The 18,693-nt window shown below is 43.2% G+C and overlaps 1 protein-coding gene across 2 annotated transcripts in view; it reads right to left on the bottom strand.

Moving 5' to 3' along the window:
• mospd1 (motile sperm domain containing 1) overlaps positions 1-18,693 on the bottom strand; it is a 75,623-nt gene that overhangs the window by 38,796 nt on the left and 18,134 nt on the right. For both annotated transcript variants that reach the window (XM_063061200.1, XM_063061199.1), the window contains exons 2-3: positions 916-1,147; positions 696-771 (exon numbers count right to left, since the gene is read on the bottom strand). In XM_063061200.1, coding sequence (XP_062917270.1) covers positions 696-771; positions 916-1,069 — 230 coding nt within the window. In that variant the 5' untranslated portion in view covers positions 1,070-1,147. The remainder of the gene's footprint in view (positions 1-695; positions 772-915; positions 1,148-18,693) is intronic.

The following is an 18,693-nucleotide window of genomic DNA, read 5'->3' as shown; positions in this document are numbered from 1 at the left end:
GATTCCATACTCCCACCACTCTCTGTGTGAAGAAGCCCCCACTAATGTTCCCTTTAAACTTCCCCCCCTCCCACCCTAAACCCATGTCTTCTGGTTTTTTTCTCCCCTTGCCTCAGTGGAAAAAGCCTGCTTGCATTCACTCTATCTATACCCATCATAATTTTATATACCTCTATCAAATCTCCCCTCATTCTTCTACGCTCCAGGGAATAAAGTCCCAACCTATTCAACCTTTCTCTGTAACTGAGTTTCTCAAGTCCCGGCAACATTCTTGTAAACCTTCTCTGTACTCTTTAAAGGGCCTGTATTGTGCTGCAGGTTTTCTGTGTCCCCGGGGAAGGCCAAGCATCACGGAGAGTCAGGCTCTGAGAAATGTAACTCAGAGAGTGGTGGGAGTGTGGAACCACCTGCCATCTGACGTGGTAAATGCCGACTCACTCTTAAGTTTGAAGAATCAATTGGAAAGATACATGGATGGGAGAGGTCTGGAGGGTTATGGACTGGGTGCAGTTCAATGGGACTAGCGGAATAAAGTTTGGTCACAGACTAGAAGAGCCGAATAGCCTGTTTTCTGTGCTGTAGTGTTCTATGGTTTCTATATGCTACAAACAGCAGACAGATCCCTGAGCAACTAAAATAAAAATAAATTAATTAAACAAAATGCTGGTTTATCATGAGGAGCTCTTTATACTTACATGTCAACGCAGCATTGAGGCTTCACCGCACCGGCAGCATCAACAACCACGTATTTGTTTGGAGCAGTGCACAGAACTAAAGCCACACAGAGGGAGAGGGAGAGAGAGAGAGAGAGAGAGAGAGAGAGAGAGAGAGAGAGAGAGAGAGAGAGTTATATATTCAAGCAGCCTCACAACCAAATGCTGTTCAGTATAAACCCTTAAACTGGTGCAGATATACCTTTAAATTTTAACGCAAACTCGTAAGGATTGTAAAGTGTCAACACCTGTTTGTGTGTTGACTGATCTTCGGCATAAAATACCAGTTCTGTTGGGAATACAAAGACAGGAAGATTTCCTTCCAGTGATTCTGGCTGCTGCCTGTATTGCTGCATTGGCACTGTTTCTTTTACTCACTTACACCCCAACAAAACACGCCACACTTTTCACAGTCCTCCAAGCATCCTGAAGGCCTATCAATGAAAAAGAAAAGTTTTACAGAATTAAATTCAGAGTAATTTATTTTAAGATTGCTTTGTGGAAATACTAATACATTTCCTGTCACTTGATGCAGCTTTTCATAAGATTTATAATGAAACTAAACAGAAAGATCTGATTATTCTTAAGGAAAAAGCTTTCTACTTCAGACCTACTAAACTCTCCATGTTAACATCAAGTTTTTTCAAAATTCAAAGTACATATATGTCACCAGATACAACTCTGATATTCATTTTCTTACTCCGTAATAGAATAATAACCATAATAGAACCAATGAGAGAGCCCACCGACTTGGGCATTCAACCAGTGTGTGAAAGACAAAAAAATGCAGATACACGCACAAACTTATAAATAAACAAACAGACAGATATATAGATAGATAGATAAATAAATATCAAGAACATGAAATGAAGTGTCCATAAGACTTTACGATACAGGAGCAGAATTAAGCCATTTGGCCCATCGAATCTGCTCCGCCATTTCATCATGGCTGATCCGATTTCCTCTCACCCCCAATCTCCTGACTTCCCCTCATATCTCTTCATGCCCTGACCAATCAAGAATCCTTGAGACTGAGTCCATTGGTTGTAGGAACATTTCAATGATGGGTTAAGAAATTGAGTGAAGATATCCCTGTATCTGATACTGGTGGTGTGAGTCCTGAGGTTCCTGTCCTTTCTTCCTGAAGGCACGAGAGAGCATGTCCTCAGTAGTGGGGTCCCTGATGATGGATGCTGCTTTCCTGCAACAACACTTTGTGTAGATGTGCTCAAAGGTGAGAAGGGCTTTATCCTGTGGGGATGGACTGGGCTGTATCCATTACTTTTTGTAGAATTTTTCATTCAAGGACATTGGTGCTTCCATACCAGACTGTTTGTCAAAGTTTTAGATGTCATGCCAAATCTTCACAAACTCCTCAGGAAGAAGAGATAATACCGTGCTTTCTTTGTAATTGCATTTATGTGCAGGGCCCAAGACAGGTCCTCCAAAATGAAAACACTGAGGAATTTAAAGTTGCTGACCCTGTCCACCTCTGATCCTCCAATGAGGACCAGCTCATAGATCTCTGGTTTTCTTCTCCTAAAGTCAATATTCAGCTCCTTGGTCTTGCTGACATTGAGAAAGAGGTCATTGTTGTGGCACCACTCAGCCAGATTTTCAATCTCCTACAAGCTAACCCATCACGACCTTTGATTTGGACTACGACAGTGGTGTTGACAGCAAACTTGAACATGGCTTTGAAGCTGTGCTTAGCCAGATAGTAGTAAGTGTGAAGCAAACAGAGCAGTGGAATAAGTACACAGCCTTGTGGTGCACCTGTGCTGATCGAGATCATGGAGATGTTGTTGCCAATCCAAACTGACTGGCGTCTGCAAGTGAGGAAATCAAGGATCCAATTGTATAAAGAGGTATTGAGGCCAAGGTCTTGAACCTTATTGATTAGTTTTGGGGGGATGATGGCATTAAATGCTGAGCTGTAGACAATGAAGAACATCTTGATGTATGTATCTTTTCTGTCCAGATGTCCCAGGGTTGAGAGAAGAGCTACCTGCTGTAGTCCTATTGCTCTGGAAGGTAAATTGGAGCAGATTGAGGTGTTTTCCAGTCACAAAGAAATCGAAGATGTGGCCATTAGATTAAGTACATTTCCTTCATTGTTGTAGCTTAGCCAATATGGCTGCAACTGGTCTCACTGAACATCGAGGTCACTGTCTCCATCTCAGCCTGTAGATCATGCACATCTTTAACTCACTAAATGATGATTATTGCCTGTGGGAAGTCTGAGTGGTGTCTTTAGGCAAAACCAGAGGAAACAGATACTCAGTGCCAAGATTGCAAGAACAGAAGACAATTATTCACTCCTTCAGGTCATCTTTCCATACTCTGTGTTAATTGTCATTTCTTATTATAATGGAGACAGATTTAATTGGGAAAATATCATCATGTTTTCTTCATTAGAAACTCACTTTGGCATTTATTTTTATAAATTTAGGTCTGTACCAGAAAACCAGGTATGACTTGCAGAAGGCTATTTCAAGGGTGAACAGACAATTTTGAACGAGGTTGGAGGCGACATCACATTTACAACAACTCTGGCAGGGTTTGCAAGACATTACTTCCTACAAAGCAAACCCAATAGCATGAATGGTGGCAATATTTCATTACCAGATTAACTCAATGCCTTCTAATGGAATGAAGGGATAGGTAAATAGGGAAAAACAGAGGACAATGATTAACTTATAATCAATCACCTTGTAAGCGCCTTAGCTTACTGCTTTGGACAAGTTTGGACAAGTCAGAAAGAAGTTTCACTCCGCAACGGGTGACGTACTAGTCATTGTTCTCTAAAGATAGGCAAAGGCTCAGATAAGGAACTATCTGATCTTGCAGAAGCAGCTCAAGGTATAGCTAAATATGGGAAGTATGGTGTAGGGGCTATAATGTTCTGGAGAAAAGCGGAAGGGTCCGAATGATGAACTGATGGGCTAGCTTTGGCTTAAAATAATTATAACTAACTGACCAATGATTATCTTACATCTAATTGTATCTTAGCATGTGATTGAAATGATTCTAATATTGTCTAAACTTGTAACCGTAAGATTTCCTGCTACCTGATCAATGTCATAAATTGTGGAGAATTGTTTAATTCAGGGGCAGTTTCTGGACTGGCTCTTTTGGGAGATCAATCTGTAACTTCCTCCATAGCATGCTATGAGTAGGGAATAAAGGTTTGAAAAGAATTCCGTGTGTCAGTGTATTTGTGGTACAATTGCTCTTGCATCGGGTCCGATCGAGTACGACACCTTCTATGCCCGCTTTGCAAAGGAGGACATAATTGCAGCTGTGAAGATCCCTGTGATCTCTGTCTTGGCCAATGTTAGGCTGCCTTTAAAGAGGGTGGACCCTTGCAAAGAAGAAGGCCCCGACAGAGTACCTGGTAAGGCTCTGAAAACTTGTGCCAACCAACTGGTGGGAGTATTCAAGGACATTTCCAACCTCTCACTGATATGGGCAGAAGTTCCCACTTGCTTCAAAAAGACAACAATTATACCAGTGCCTAAAAAGAATAATGTGAGCTCCCTTAATGACTATCGCCCAGTACCACTCACATCTACAGTGACGAAATGCTTTGAGAGGTTGGTCATAACTAGACTGAATTCCTGCCTCAGCAAGGACCTGGACCCATCGCAATTTGCCTATCGCCAGAGTAGGTCAATTGCAGACGCAATCTCAATGGCTCTTCACACAGCCTTAGAACACCCGGACAATACGCACACCTATGTTAGGATGCTGTTCATCAACTATAGCTCAGCATTTTACACCATCATTCCCACAATCCTAATTGTTAAGTTACAGAACCTCGGCCTCTGTACCTCCCTCTGCAATTGGATCCTCGACTTCCTAACCAGAAGGCCACAATCTGTGCGGATTGCTGCTAATATCTCCTCCTTGCTGACTGGCGCACCTCAGGGGTGTGTGCTTAGCCCACGGCTCTACTCTCTCTATACTCATGACTATGTGGTTAGGCATAGCTCAAGTACCATCTATAAATTTGCTGATGATACCATTGTGGTAGAATCTCAGATGGAGACGAGAGGGCGTACAGGAATGAGATATAACAACTAGTGGAATGGTGTCGCAGCAACAACCTGGCACTCAACGTTAGTAAGACGAAAGAGCTGATTGTGGACTTCAGGAAGGGTAAGACGAAGGAACACAAACCAATCCTCATAGAGGGATCAGAAGTAGAGGGAGTGAGCAGTTTCAAGTTCCTGGGTGTCAAGATCTCTGAGGACCTAACCTGGTCCCAACATCTTGATGCAGGTATAATGAAGGCAAGACAGTGACTATACTTCATTAGCAGTTTGAGAAGATTTGGTATGTCAACAAATACACTCAAAAACTTCTATGGATGTACCGTGGAGAGCATTCTGCAAAGCTGCATCACTGTTTGGTATGGAAGGGGGCTACTGCACAGGACTGAAAGAAGCTGCAGGGGGTCATAAATTTAGTCGGCTCCATCTTGGGTACTAGCCTACAAAGTATCCAGGACATCTTCAACGAGCGGTGTCTCAGAAAGGTGGAATCCATTACTAAGGACCCTCAGCACCCACTGTATGCCCTTTTTCTCACTGTTAACATCAGGCAGGAGGTACAGAAGCCTGAAGGCACATACTCAGCAATTCAGAAACAGCTTCTTCCCCTCTGCCATCCAACTCCTAAATGAACATTGAATCTATGTACACTATCTCAGTTATTTAATATGTATTATTTCTGTTTTTGTACAATTTTTAATCTACTCTATATAAATATACTGCAATTTATTTACTTATTTACTTCTACATTATGTATTGCATTGAACTGCTCCCGCTAAGTAACAAATTTCACGATACCTGCCAGTGATAATAAACCTGATTCTGATTCTGGCATTACTTTATAATGCAAAATTGCTGATAAAAATGCAGGTAGGTGTAAGATTAGGCTAAAAGATGCATTTGCCTGAATCTGAATTAGATGTCTTGCTCCCACAATTTAAGTGTCAAGCCTGGTTCAACATTTAAAACTCTCTCTCCAAGTCAGGTCAAAAGGCCCAAGTACTATTTTAAAGATAATCTGCATGTTAGTAAAATTAGAAACAAAAGATTATTGAAATGAATCAGCTGATCATTGAGGATGCTAGTTTTGAGTGTCCGCTTCCTGTTGGGTTACAGCAACATCCACTCTGGGATGCAGGCTGAATTACCTCCTGAATTTTGCAGTGTTGACAACTGTTTGTTCTTGTTCCCTGTAGCCTGAGATGGACTGGGTTCCCTTTGTCACAACATCACTGATTTCTTTCCACCATTTGCAAGTAAGAATTGTGCATTGAGAAGAGTGTTTGGTGAGGAGGACAAGGTAAAAGACGGCTGATGGCTGCAAATTTCTGGTTTAAGATAGCCCTGGTGAATTCTAGCCACTTCTGGCTGATGGCTAATGAAACAAGGAAAATGACTTTGTTAATCACACTTTTTCTGACAAACGATCATCAAAAGTAATACGTAGTCTATAACTTCCCTTTGGACATGAGCCAATTTGACGTGACCGAACCGAGAGTAGGTGGTGGGCCTGTTGCTGACAGAGAGGAAGATCCAAGGTTCAATCTTGCCGAATTGGAAAGGTCAGGTACAGGCTGAACTGAAGCGGTGGGGTCCAGTTACCACAGCATATCGAAGCAACTGTAGTGGCACTGCGGCGTAGTGGTTAGCAATACCAGCGACCCCGGTTCAATTCTTGCTGCTGCCTGTACTGAATTTGTACATCCTCCCAGTAACTGTGTAGGTTCCTTCCAGGTGCTCCGGTTTCCTCCCACATTCCAAAGACGTGCCAGTTGGTGGGTTAATTGGTCATTGTAAATTGTCCTGTGATCAGGCCAGGATTAAACTGGGTGATTACTTGGCAGCGCAGCTCAAAGGGCTGGAAGGTCCTACACTGTGCTGTATGTCAACAAATTGAACCTGGTGTTTGGACGAAGGTTTAAAGGCCAGGCCAAATCGGAAATACCGGGTGTGGGTCGAATCGAGGCAGTGGGGTCCAGGCCCCAGAGTGTATTGAAGCAATGTCTGTATGTTGATTTAGGCGCCAGGACAGATTAAAAAGGTCAGGGTGTAGGGCCTGAGGTGAGGTACAGGACAGTTTAGCTAGCTGCTCTGCGATATTTATTCAGCTCTGCACTGAACTATGGGTCTCAGACTCTCCTTGTAGACTTCAGTTCAGAACGCTATTTGATTGTGTTACTGTTTGCGTGATTTGTTTTTTTTTCCCTCTCTGAACACGAGGTGTCCAATGGTCTTCTTTTAAAAGAGTTAGAAACAGAGAAAACCTACAGCACAATTCAGGCCCTTCGGCCCACAAAGTTGTGCCGAACATGTCCCTACCTTGGAAATTACTAGGCTTACCCATAGCTCTCTGTTTTTCTAAGCTCCATGTACCTATCAAAAAGTGTCTTAAAAGACCCTATCGTATCTGCCTCCACCACCGTATTCCTAATCATATTATGCCTCTCCAAATGTTCATAAATCCTGCCTCTCAGAATCTTCTCCATCAACTTACCAACCACTGAAGTAAGACTCACTGGTCTATAATTTCCTGGGCTATCTCTACTCCCTTTCTTGAATAAAGGAACATCTGCAACCGTCCAATCCTCCGGAACCTCTCCTGTCCCCAATGATGATGCAAAGATCATCGCCAGAGGCTCAGCAATCTCCTCCCTCGCCTCCTACAGTAACCTGGGGTACATCTCATCCGGTCCCGGTGAGTTATCTAACTTGATGCTTTCCAAAAGCTCCAGCACATCCTTTCTTAATACCTACATGCTCAAGCTTTTCAGTCCACTGCAAGTCATCCCTACAATTGCCAAGATCCTTTTCCATAGTGAATACTGAAGTAAAGTATTCATTAAGTACCTCTGCTATTTTTTCCGGTTCCATATACACTTTCCCACTGTCACACTTAACAGGTTCTATTCTTTCACATCTTATCCTCTTGCTCTTCACATACTTATAGAATGCCTTGGGGTTTTCCTTAATCCTGCCCGCCAAGGCCTTCTCATGGCCCCTTCTGGCTCTCCTAATTTCCTTCCTGTTAGCCTTATAATGTTCTAGATCTCTAACATTACTTAGCTCTCTGAACCTTTTGTAAGCTTTTCTTTTCTTCTTGACTAGATTTACTACAGCCTTTGTACACCACGGTTCCTACACCCTCCATAACTTCCCTGTCTCATTGGAACGTACCTATGCAGAACTCCACACAAATATCCCCTGAACATTTGCCACATTTCTTCCGTACTTTTCTCTGAGAACATCTGTTCCCAATTTAAGCTTCCAAGTCCCTGCCTGACAGCCTCAGAATTCCCCTTACTCCAACTAAATGCTTTTCTAACTTGTCTGTTCCTATCTCTCTCCAATGCTATTGTAAAGGAGATAGAATTATGATCACTATCTCCAAAATGCTTTCCCACTGAGAGATCTGACACCTGACCAGTTCTTTTGGGTTTCTTTGTTTCGTGGCTGCCTGTTTGGAGATGAATCTCAAAGCTGTGCAATGTGCACATACTTTGATAATAAATGTACTTAGACCAAAAGGGATTAGGAGGAGACAATATAGGTGAGACCATTCAAAGGCAACTCTTGTAGACAATGGATTTTTAAAACTTTGGGGAATCCTCTTATACATTAAAACGGTTACTGAGCAAGATGCCAGTTTGATCTACCAGAGCAGAGATGGCACTGGTAAGACATGGCAACACTTTGCCGGCAGTTAACAAGACTACTAACAACTTTAGTAAATATACTTTATCAGGGTGACAATCACTGAATTGGCTCGTGGCTGTGGCCTGCAGCCATCGGGCTCCTGGACTGGCTGCAGTACTGACCTGGCTTGTGGCTGTGGACTCACTTCTGAGGACTACAGTTCATGTTCATCAGACCGTTTACTTTTTTGTTTGCACGATTTGTTCTTTCTTTTCACACAATGGATATTTGAAAGTCTTAATCATGTGGGGGTTTCTCATGAATTCAATTATGTTTCTTTGTTTTGTGGTTGCAAGAAGTTGAATCTCAAGGTTGTATATAGATAGACAGATAGATACTTTATTGATCCCAAAGGATATTACAGTGTCACTGTAGCATTACAAGTGCACAGATATACGAACATACGAATATTAGAAAAGAAAATATTATATATATAGTCAGCTGCTGGCGTAGTGGCATCAGAGCCAGACTTCAGAGTGAAGGCACCCGAGTTCAAATCCAGCCGGCTCCCTTGCACGCTTTCCATCTGTGCTGGGAGTGACAAATATAGGACTGAAGGTGTTGTACAGGTGCACATTCCTTTATCTGAAATTCAAAAAGTTCCAAAAACCGAAGTTCTTTTCGCCAACAGCTGACGTCACTCGGGTGTGAGGTGGCAGCACTAGCAGAGGCCGCCAGACGTCAGTTGTGGCTCAGCACTCGTACTGGTTACACGTGCATTTGCTGTTCACTGATTTTGTGTTCACTGTTGACTTTGTGTTTAATTTCACTGTGAAAATGTCAAAAAGAGCTGCAGATACCCCTATGGGTAACAATGAGAAAAAGAGAAGGAAGCATGTATCATCATCAATAACGCAGAAAGTGGAGTTATTGCAGAAGTTTGATCGTGGTGTGTCTGTGCGGCGTCTTACTGAAGAAAATAGTATCGGAACTACCACTGTATATGATTTAAATAAACAGAAAGACAAGTTACTGAAGTTTTATAGTGACAGTGACGTTCTACATTTATTCCAATAAGTCATCTACCATCTGTTTGATTCGGTTCGTTTGACTTTAATTTTGAAAGGGTATGTCGGTTTACAGCATATTTGCAAGATGGTTTGAGTCCGTACAAAGAACTGTATGATAGAAAAATGCGTGAGGCTAAGCAAAGGGGATTGCTGATTGCGTCGCCTCTGATTTGGGTTGACATTTACGTGCCGGGTGGCACCTAATTAATTAGCTTGTTTATTTTGGCTTTTTTCTTAAAGATGTGCTGGGTGCACCCTGACTACCGCTGTACCCCTGCATGCTTCACGGATCGGTATCGGTTTGCTGCCTGGAGGGTGGGGGCCACTGCACCACCCCAAACTCCGACGACTCTGCCTAACACACCATCATCAGTGTGCTTTGTGCTGTCTTCCAGATTCCCGTAAGTGATACTACACTGTAAGTACATTATTTCTACTTCATATCGGTTCTGTATTTTAAAGGGTTATTTGGTATGATTTGGCAGCTTCATAGCTTAAAGATTACTGGAGAGACTGTTTTTGCCGAGAGCGCTTGCGCCATGTTTCTGCTGAGAGCGCTTGTGTGGGATTTTCGCTACGGAGAACGGTGCAGGCAATGATTATAGAGAAGTACACCCTATCCTCCTTATATGCGAGGGATACGTTCCTTGAAGTTGACTCATAATGTGAAATCGCATAATGTGAAAAATTATTTAAATGGAGAAAATAGGGATGCGTTTCAGAGGGCTTCCTAAATATGTTTTATCTGTAACTTATTCACATTTTTATACCAATATGACACGAAAGCAGTACTACAAGGCAACATTTGTATTATATTTAATCAATTTAAGGGAATATTCAGTGTAATAAATCATAGAAAGTTAACATCCGAGGGTGTACAGTACTCACCAACATAGAAACATAGAAAATAGGTGCAGGAGTAGGCCATTCGGCCCTTCGAGCCTGCACCACCATTCAGTATGATCATGGCTGATCATCCAAATCAAAACCCTGTACCAGCCTTCCCTCCATACCCCCTGATCCCTTTAGCCACAAGGGCCATATCTAACTCCCTCTTAAATATAGCCAATGAACTGGCCTCAACTGTTTCCTGTGGCAGAGAATTTCCACAGATTCATCACTCTCTGTGTGAAGAAGTTTTTCCTAATCTCGGTCCTAAAAGGCTTCCCCTTTATCCTCAAACTGTGACCCCTCGTTCTGGACTTCCCTAACATTGGGAACAATCTTCCTGCATCTAGCCTGTCCAATCCCTTTAGGATTTTATATGTTTCAATAAGATCCCCACTCAATCTTCTAAATGCCAGTGAGTATAAGCCTAGTTGATCCAGTCTTTCATCATCTGAAAGTCCTGCCATCCCAGGAATCAATCTGGTGAACCTTCTTTCTACTCTCTCTATGGCAAGGATGTCTTTCCTCAGATTAGGGGACCAAAACTGCACACAATACTCCAGGTGTGGTCTCACCAAGGCCTTGTACAACTGCAGTAGTACCTCCTTGCTCCTGTACTCGAATCTTCTTGCTATGAATGCCAGCACACCATTCGCCTTTTTCACTGCCTGCTGTACCTGCATGCCCACTTTCAATGACTGGCGTATAATGACACCCAGGTCTCGTTGCACCTCTCCTTTTCCTAATCGGCCACCATTCAGATAATAATCTGTTTTCCTGTTTTTGCCACCAAAGTGGATAACCTCACATTTATTCACATTAAATTGCACCCACCATGAATTTGCCCACTCACCTAACCTATCCATGTCACCCTGCATCCTCTTAGCATCCTCCTCACAGCTAACACTGCCGCCCAGCTTCGTGTCATCCACAAACTTGGAGATGCTGCATTTAATTCCCTCATCTAAGTCATTAATATATATTGTAAACAACTGGGGTCCCAGCACTGAGCCTTGCGGTACCCCACTAGCCACTGCCTGCCACTCTGAAAAGGTCCCGTTTATTCCCACTCTTTGCTTCCTGTCTGCCAACCAATTCTCTATCCACATCAATATCTTACCCCCAATACTGTGTGCTTTAAGTTTGCACTCTAATCTCCTGTGTGGGACCTTGTCAAAAGCCTTTTGAAAATCCAAACATACCACATCCACTGCTTCTCCCCTATCCACTCTACTAGTTACATCCTCAAAAAATCCTGAGATTCATCAGACATGATTTTCCTTTCACAAACCCATGCTGACTTTGGCCGATGATTTCACCGCTTTCCAAACGTGCTGTTATCACATCTTTGATAACTGACTCCAGCATTTTCCCCACCACCAATGTCAGGCTAACCTGTCTATAATTCTCCGGCTTCTCTCTCCCTCCTTTTTTAAAAAGTGGGGTTACATTAGCCACCCTCCAATCCTCAGGAACTAGTCCAGAATCTAAAGGGTTTTGAAAAATTATCACTAATGCATCCACTATTTCTTGGGCTACTTCCTTAAGCACTCTGGGATTTATCTGCCTTTAATTCCTTCAATTTACCTAACACCACTTCCCTACTAACATGCATTTCCCTCAGTTCCTCCATCTCACTGGACCCTCTGTCCCCTACTATTTCCGGAAGATTATTTATGTCCTCCTTAGTGAAGACAGAACCAGAGTAGTTATTCAATTGGTCTGCCATGTCCTTGCTCCCCATAATCAATTCACCTGTTTCTGTATGTAGGGGACCTACATTTCTCTTAACCAATCGTTTTCTTTTCACATATCTATAAAAGCTTTTACAGTCAGTTTTTATGTTCCCTGCCAGTTTTCTCTCATAATCTTTTTTCCCCTTCCTAATTAAGCCCTTTGTCCTCCTCTGCTGGACTCTGAATTTCTCCCAGTCCTCAGGTGAGCCACTTTTTCTGGCTAATTTGTATGCTGCTTCTTTGGAATTGATACTATCCCTAATTTCCCTTGTCAGCCACAGGTGCAATACCTTTCTTGATTTATTCTTTTGCCCACAGTGGCAGGTGTGTTCCCTCTGGGAGATGAGTGGTTGTTGTGGTGTCGGGCAGCTTTACATGGATAAGGTGGATGATTGTGGTTGTCAGGATAATATCAAGTACAGCAAGGGGTGAAGGAAGACTCACAGAACTTTTAGAACTGCTGGCAGCAGAAAGATTACAGCGATTTGCATAAAGTGGTGAGGGTTGTTTGCTTGGCAGCATTTTGTTTCTCAGCATAAATTTGCTTGAAGGGAATAAGGGTTGACGGCAGGGAAAGACTAAAATGCTGACTCCGTTCTAAACGTGGGTCCAAGTCCATCGCCATTTGTGCCAAGTGTTCTGACTTCCACCATTCCCTCATCGTTGGTAAACTCCCGGGATTTTCAAAATTGTCTGTTGCCTGCAGCATCTGAGAGATAGTTTGCCGTAAAAAAAAACGTACACCTTGAATATGGATTACACCTTGGTTGAGTGGTTGAATTAGCGATGTTGTGTTAGGTGGCAGGAAACGCACTGTTATGTTAGGATGAATGCTGTCCAAATGTTTAGGATGGGCTGGCGCATTGTCAAGCAACAAAAGAACTTTAAAGGCAAGATTCTGTTCCTGACAGTAGAGTCCCAGAGCTGTGTTACCTTCAGCTGACGCTGCGCTGTTTATAATTTCCAACTTTTTTTCAAGTGTTAAAGCGGTTCTCTGCCGCTCTGCTGACAGCCCAAGACGTGACATTGGAGGCATAGTTAAATATTTCAAGCGCAAAATTACTGCACCGTAGGTAAAACCAACAGAAGTTTAAGATCGCGCATCCACACCTTGCCAAAACCAATGCGAGAGTGGCGGGAGAGAGATTGTGAGGTGCGCGCACCTGACTTGTATTGGCGGGAAAGCGGTGATCCTCATCCCAACAGAGAGACGGTGAAGCGCGCGCACATGACTTGTATTGGCAGGAAGGCAATGCTCTTCGCATAACTATGAATTTTGGACGCATATAACGAGACGTTGGTAGAAATAGGTTCCTCGCATAACTGTGAATCCGCATAGTCTGAAGACACATATAACGAGGATAGGGTGTATTTCTACTTTATATAGGCTGTGTATTTATCATATCATTCCTGCTTTTACTATATGTTACTGTTATTTTAGGTTTTATGTGTTATTTGGCATGATTTGGTAGGCTATTTTTGGGTCTGTGAACGCTCACAAATTTTTCCCATATAAATAAATGGTAATTGCTTCTTCGCTTTACGACATTCGGCTTACGAATGGTTTCACAGGAACGCTCTACCTTCGGATGTTGGGGGAAACCTGTATTGTGGACATAATCCAAGATGTCCCTGACCCTGGCACCTGGGAGGCAACATACCATCTGGGTCTCTCCATCACATCCACAGACTCTCCTATTTATTCTTCTGACTATGGAATCTCCTATTACCACTGCATTCCTCCCCTGGCCGCTTCCCTTCTGAGCCACAGTGCCAGCGACCCAATCGTTGCAGCTCCCCCCACCCCCTAACAGTATCCTGCAGACCTACAACCTTAAAAGATCTTAGCATTCATCCTTGTCTGGTGTCTTGTGCTATCTCAATTTTAGTGACTATCCTAATGACTAAGTAACAATTTATATTCATAATGTTCCCATGGACACAGTGGCATAGTATATCTACATTACTGTTGCTTGATCATCAAGAAACACTGTTATGTTGCTGTACCACGAAACGTTCCAAAACTCTTCAGATATGTCCACAGCAAGGCCCCAAAATATTCAAGTATAGGCTGGCATTTCCATGACATAAATTGTGGGCACTAACCATTCAGCCTATCAAGTCTGTACTACAATGTAGTTAGTCTCACTCCCACTCAACCTTGCAAGTACTTATCCTGTTTGCTGGGCTTGGGGCGGGGGCAGGATAATTGACAGTAATCAATCAGTCACAACACAGAAACAAACCAACTCAACACACACAAAATGTTGGAGGAACTCAGCAGGTCAGGCAGTGTCTATGGAAAAGATATTTCGGGCCCAGACCCTTCTTCAGCATTGGAAAGGAAGGGGGAAGAAGCTAGAACAGGGTGATAGGGGAAGGGGGAGGAGAACAAGGTAGAAGGTGATAGGTGAAGCCAGATGGGTGGAAAAGGTAAAGGGTTGGAGAAGGAGTTATCTAATAGGAGAGGAGAGTGGACCATGGGAGAGAGGGAAGGAGGGGGTGGTGATAAGTAGATGAGGAGAAGAGGTAAGAGGCCAGAGTGAGGAATGGGGGGGGGGGCGGGGAAGGAATGCAAAAAAAAAGGAAGGAGAAATCGATATACAGCACATGCCATCAGGTCAGAGGCTACTTCGATGGAATACGAGGTGTTGCGCCTCCAACCTGAGAGTGATCTCATCATGGCAGAAGAGGAGGCCACGGACTTGACATGTCGGAACAGAAATGGGGATAGGAATTAAAATGGTTGGCCACTAGGAAATTCTGCTTTTGGTAGGTGGAGCAGAGGTATTACATTCCAACTCTCACGTCAACCATGGCACCTTCCTGACTTCCTGAGTTCTTCCAGAATTTTGTGTGTTGCTCAAAATTGCCAATATCTGCAGAATCTCTTGTGTCTATTTTCTTATTGTATTTCCCTCCACCACATCCTCTGGCAGTTGGTTCCATATGTCCTCCATCCTCTTTGTGGGAAAAATTTTCCCTCAGGTACGACTTAAATCTTTCCCCTCTCTCAGTAAACATGTGCCCTCTTGTTTTATCAGAATCAGGTTTACTATCACCGGCATGTGACGTGAAATTTGTTAACTTAGCAGCAGCAGTTCAATGCAATACATAATCCAGCAGAGAGAAAAAAAAAACAAACAAACATAATAATAATAAGTAGGTATATTGAATAGGTTTTTAAAAATGTGCAAAAACAGAAATACTGTATATTAAAAAAAGAGTGAGATAGTGTTCGAAGCTTCAATGTCCATTTAGGAATCGGATGGCAGAGGGGAAGAAGCTGTTCCTGAATCGCTAACTGTGTGCCGTCAGGCTTCTGTACTTCCTACCTGATGGTAACAGTGAGAAATGGGCATACCCTGGGTGCTGGAGGTCCTTAATAATGGACACTGCCTTTCTGAGACACTTTTTTAGATTCCACTATCCTGGGAGAGAAAAAGAATGAGACAACTTTCCCTATCCATTCTATACATACATCAAGAGCAAAAGGTTAACAAGGGAGATGGTAGGATCACTCAAGAAGGTAATTACCTTCACATCAGTAATTACCAAGGAGATGGACATGGAGGATATGGAGATCAGTGCCAAGCATATTAATAATTTAGGGCGTTTCAAGGTAAAGGAGGAGATATTGTTGAATCTCTTAAAGAGCATTGAGGCAGATAAATCCTCATAGCCTGATGGGACATAGAAACATAGAAAACCTACAGCATAATACAGGCCCTTCAGCCCACAATGCTGTACAGAACATGTACTTACTTCAGAAATTACCTAGAGTTACCCATAGCCCTCTGTTTTTCTAAGCTCCATGTACCTATACAGGAGTCTCTTAAAAGAACCTATCGTACCTGCCTCCACCACCATTGCCAGCAGCCCATTCCACGCACTCATCACTCTCTCTGTAAAAAACTTACCCCTGACATCTTCTCTGGACCCACTTCCAAGCACCTTAAAACTGTGCTCTATAATGTTAGCCATTTCAGCCCTGGGGAAAAGCTTCTGACTACACACATGATCATGCCTCTCATCATCTTCTACACCTCTATCAGGTCACCTCTCACTCCAAGGTGAAAAGGCCGATTTCACTCAACCTATTCTCATAAGGCATGCTCCCCAATCCAAACAACATCCTTGTAAATCTCCTCTGCACCCTTTCTATAGTTTCCACAAACTTCCCGTAGTGAGCTGACCAAAACTGAGCATAGTACTCCAAGTGGGGTCTGACCAGGGTCCTATATAGCTGTAACATTACTTCTCGCCTCTTAAACTGAATCCTACGGTTGATGAAGGCCAATGCACCGTATGCTTTCTTAACCACAGAGCCAACCTGCACAGCAGCTTTGAGTGGCCTATGGACTCGGACCCCAAGATCCCTATGATCCTCCACACTGCCAAGAGACTTAGCATTAATACTATATTCTGCCATCATATTTGACCTACCAAAGTGAACAACCTCACACTTATCTGGGTTGAACTCCATCTGCCACTTCTCAGCCCAGTTTTGCATCCTATCGATGTCCCACTGTGACCTCTGACAGCCCTACACACTAACCACAAGATCCCCAACCTTTGTGTCATCAGCAAATTTACTCCACTTCCTCATCCAGGACATTTATGAAAATTGTGAAGAACAGGGGTCCCAGAACAGATCCCTGAGGCACACCACTGGTCACCGACCTCCATGCAGAATATGACGCGACTACAACCACCCTTTGCCTTCTGTGGGCAAGCTAGTTCTGGATCCACAAAGCAAGGTCCCCTTTGGTCCCCTGCCTACTTACTTTCTCAATAAGCCTTGCATAGGGTACCTTATCAAATGCCTTGCTAAAATCCATATACGCTGCATCTACTGCTCTACCTTTATCAATGTGTTCAGGCACATCCTCAAAAAATTCAATCAGGCTCATAAGACACGACTTGCCTTTCCCAAAACCATGCTGATTATTCCTAATCCTATTATGCCTCTTCAAATGTTCATAAATCCTGCCTCTCAGGATCTTCTCCACTAACTTACCAACCATTGAACCAAGACTCACCGGTCTATAATTTCCTGGGCTATCTCTACTCCCTTTCTTAAATAAGGGAACAACATCTGCAACTCTCCAATCCTCCAGAACCTCTCACATCCCCAGTGATGATGCAAAGATCATCTCCAGAGGCTCAGCAATCTCCTCCCTCACCTCCCACAGTAGCCTGGGGTATATCTTGTCCGGTCCCGGTGACTTATCCAACTTGATGCTTTCCAAAAGCTCCAGCGCATCCTCTTCCTTAATATCTAAATGCTCAAGTTTTTCAGTCCACTGTAAGTCATCCCTACAATCACCAAGATCCTTTTCTGTTGTGAATACTGAAGCAAAATATTCATTACGTAACTCCTCTACCTCCTCCGGTTCCATACACACTTTTACACTGTCACACTTGGTTGGTCCTATTCTGTAAAGTCTTATCCTCTTGCTCTTCACATACTTGTAGAATGCCTTGGGGTTTTCCTTAATCCTGCTCGCCAAGGCCTTCACATTGCCCCTTCTGGCTCTCCTAATTTCATTCTTAAGCTCCTTCCTGCTAGCCTCATAATTTTGTAGATCTCTGTCATTACCTAGTTCTCTTGAACCTTTTGTAAGCTTTTCTTTTCTTCTTGACTAGATTTTCTACAGCCTTTGTAGACCATGGTTCCTGTACCCTACCATCCTTTCTGTCTCATTGGAACATACCTATGCAGACCGCCACACAAATATCCCCTGAACATTTGCCACATTTCTGCGGTACATTTCCCTGAGAACATCTGCTCCCAATTTATACTTCCAAGTTCGTGCCTGATAGCTTCATATTTCCCTTTACTCCAATTAAACGTTTCACTGACTTGTCTGTTCCTATCCCTCTCCAATGCTATGGTAAATGAGATAGAATTGTGATCACTATCTCCAAAATGCTCTCCCACTGAGAGACCTGACACCTGACCAGGTTCATTTCCCAATACCAGATCAAGTACAGCCTCTCCTCTTCTAGGCTTATCTACATATTGTGTCAGGAAACCTTCTTGAACACACCTAACAAACTCCACCTCATCGAAACCCCTCACTCTAGGGACATGCCAATCGATACTTGGGAAATTAAAATCTCCCACCACAACAACCTCATTATTATTACACCTTTCCAGAATCAATCTCCCTATCTGCTCCTCGATGTCCCTGTTACTATTGGGTGGTCTATAAAAAAACTCAGTAGAGTTATTGACCCCTTCCTGTTCCTAACTTCCACCCACAGAGACTCTGTAGACAATCCCTCCATGAATTCCTCCTTTTCTGCAGCTGTGACACTATCTCTGATCAGCAGTGCTACACCCCCACCTCTTTTGTCTCCCTCCCTGTCTTTTCTGAAACATCTAAAGACTGGCACTCTACGTAGCCATTACTGCCCCTAAGCCATCCAAGTCTCTGTAAAGGCCACAATATCATAGCTCCAAGTACTGATCCACACTCTAAGATCATCTGCTTTGTTCATGATACTCCTTGCATTAAAATAGACACATCTCAAACCATCAGTCTGAGCACATCCCTTCTGTATCACCTGCCTATCCTCCCTCTCACACTGC

This window comes from Mobula hypostoma, chromosome 10 (assembly GCF_963921235.1).
Source record: "Mobula hypostoma chromosome 10, sMobHyp1.1, whole genome shotgun sequence".
NCBI lineage: Eukaryota > Metazoa > Chordata > Chondrichthyes > Myliobatiformes > Myliobatidae > Mobula > Mobula hypostoma.
This window is presented reverse-complemented; position numbering and strand designations above follow the sequence as displayed.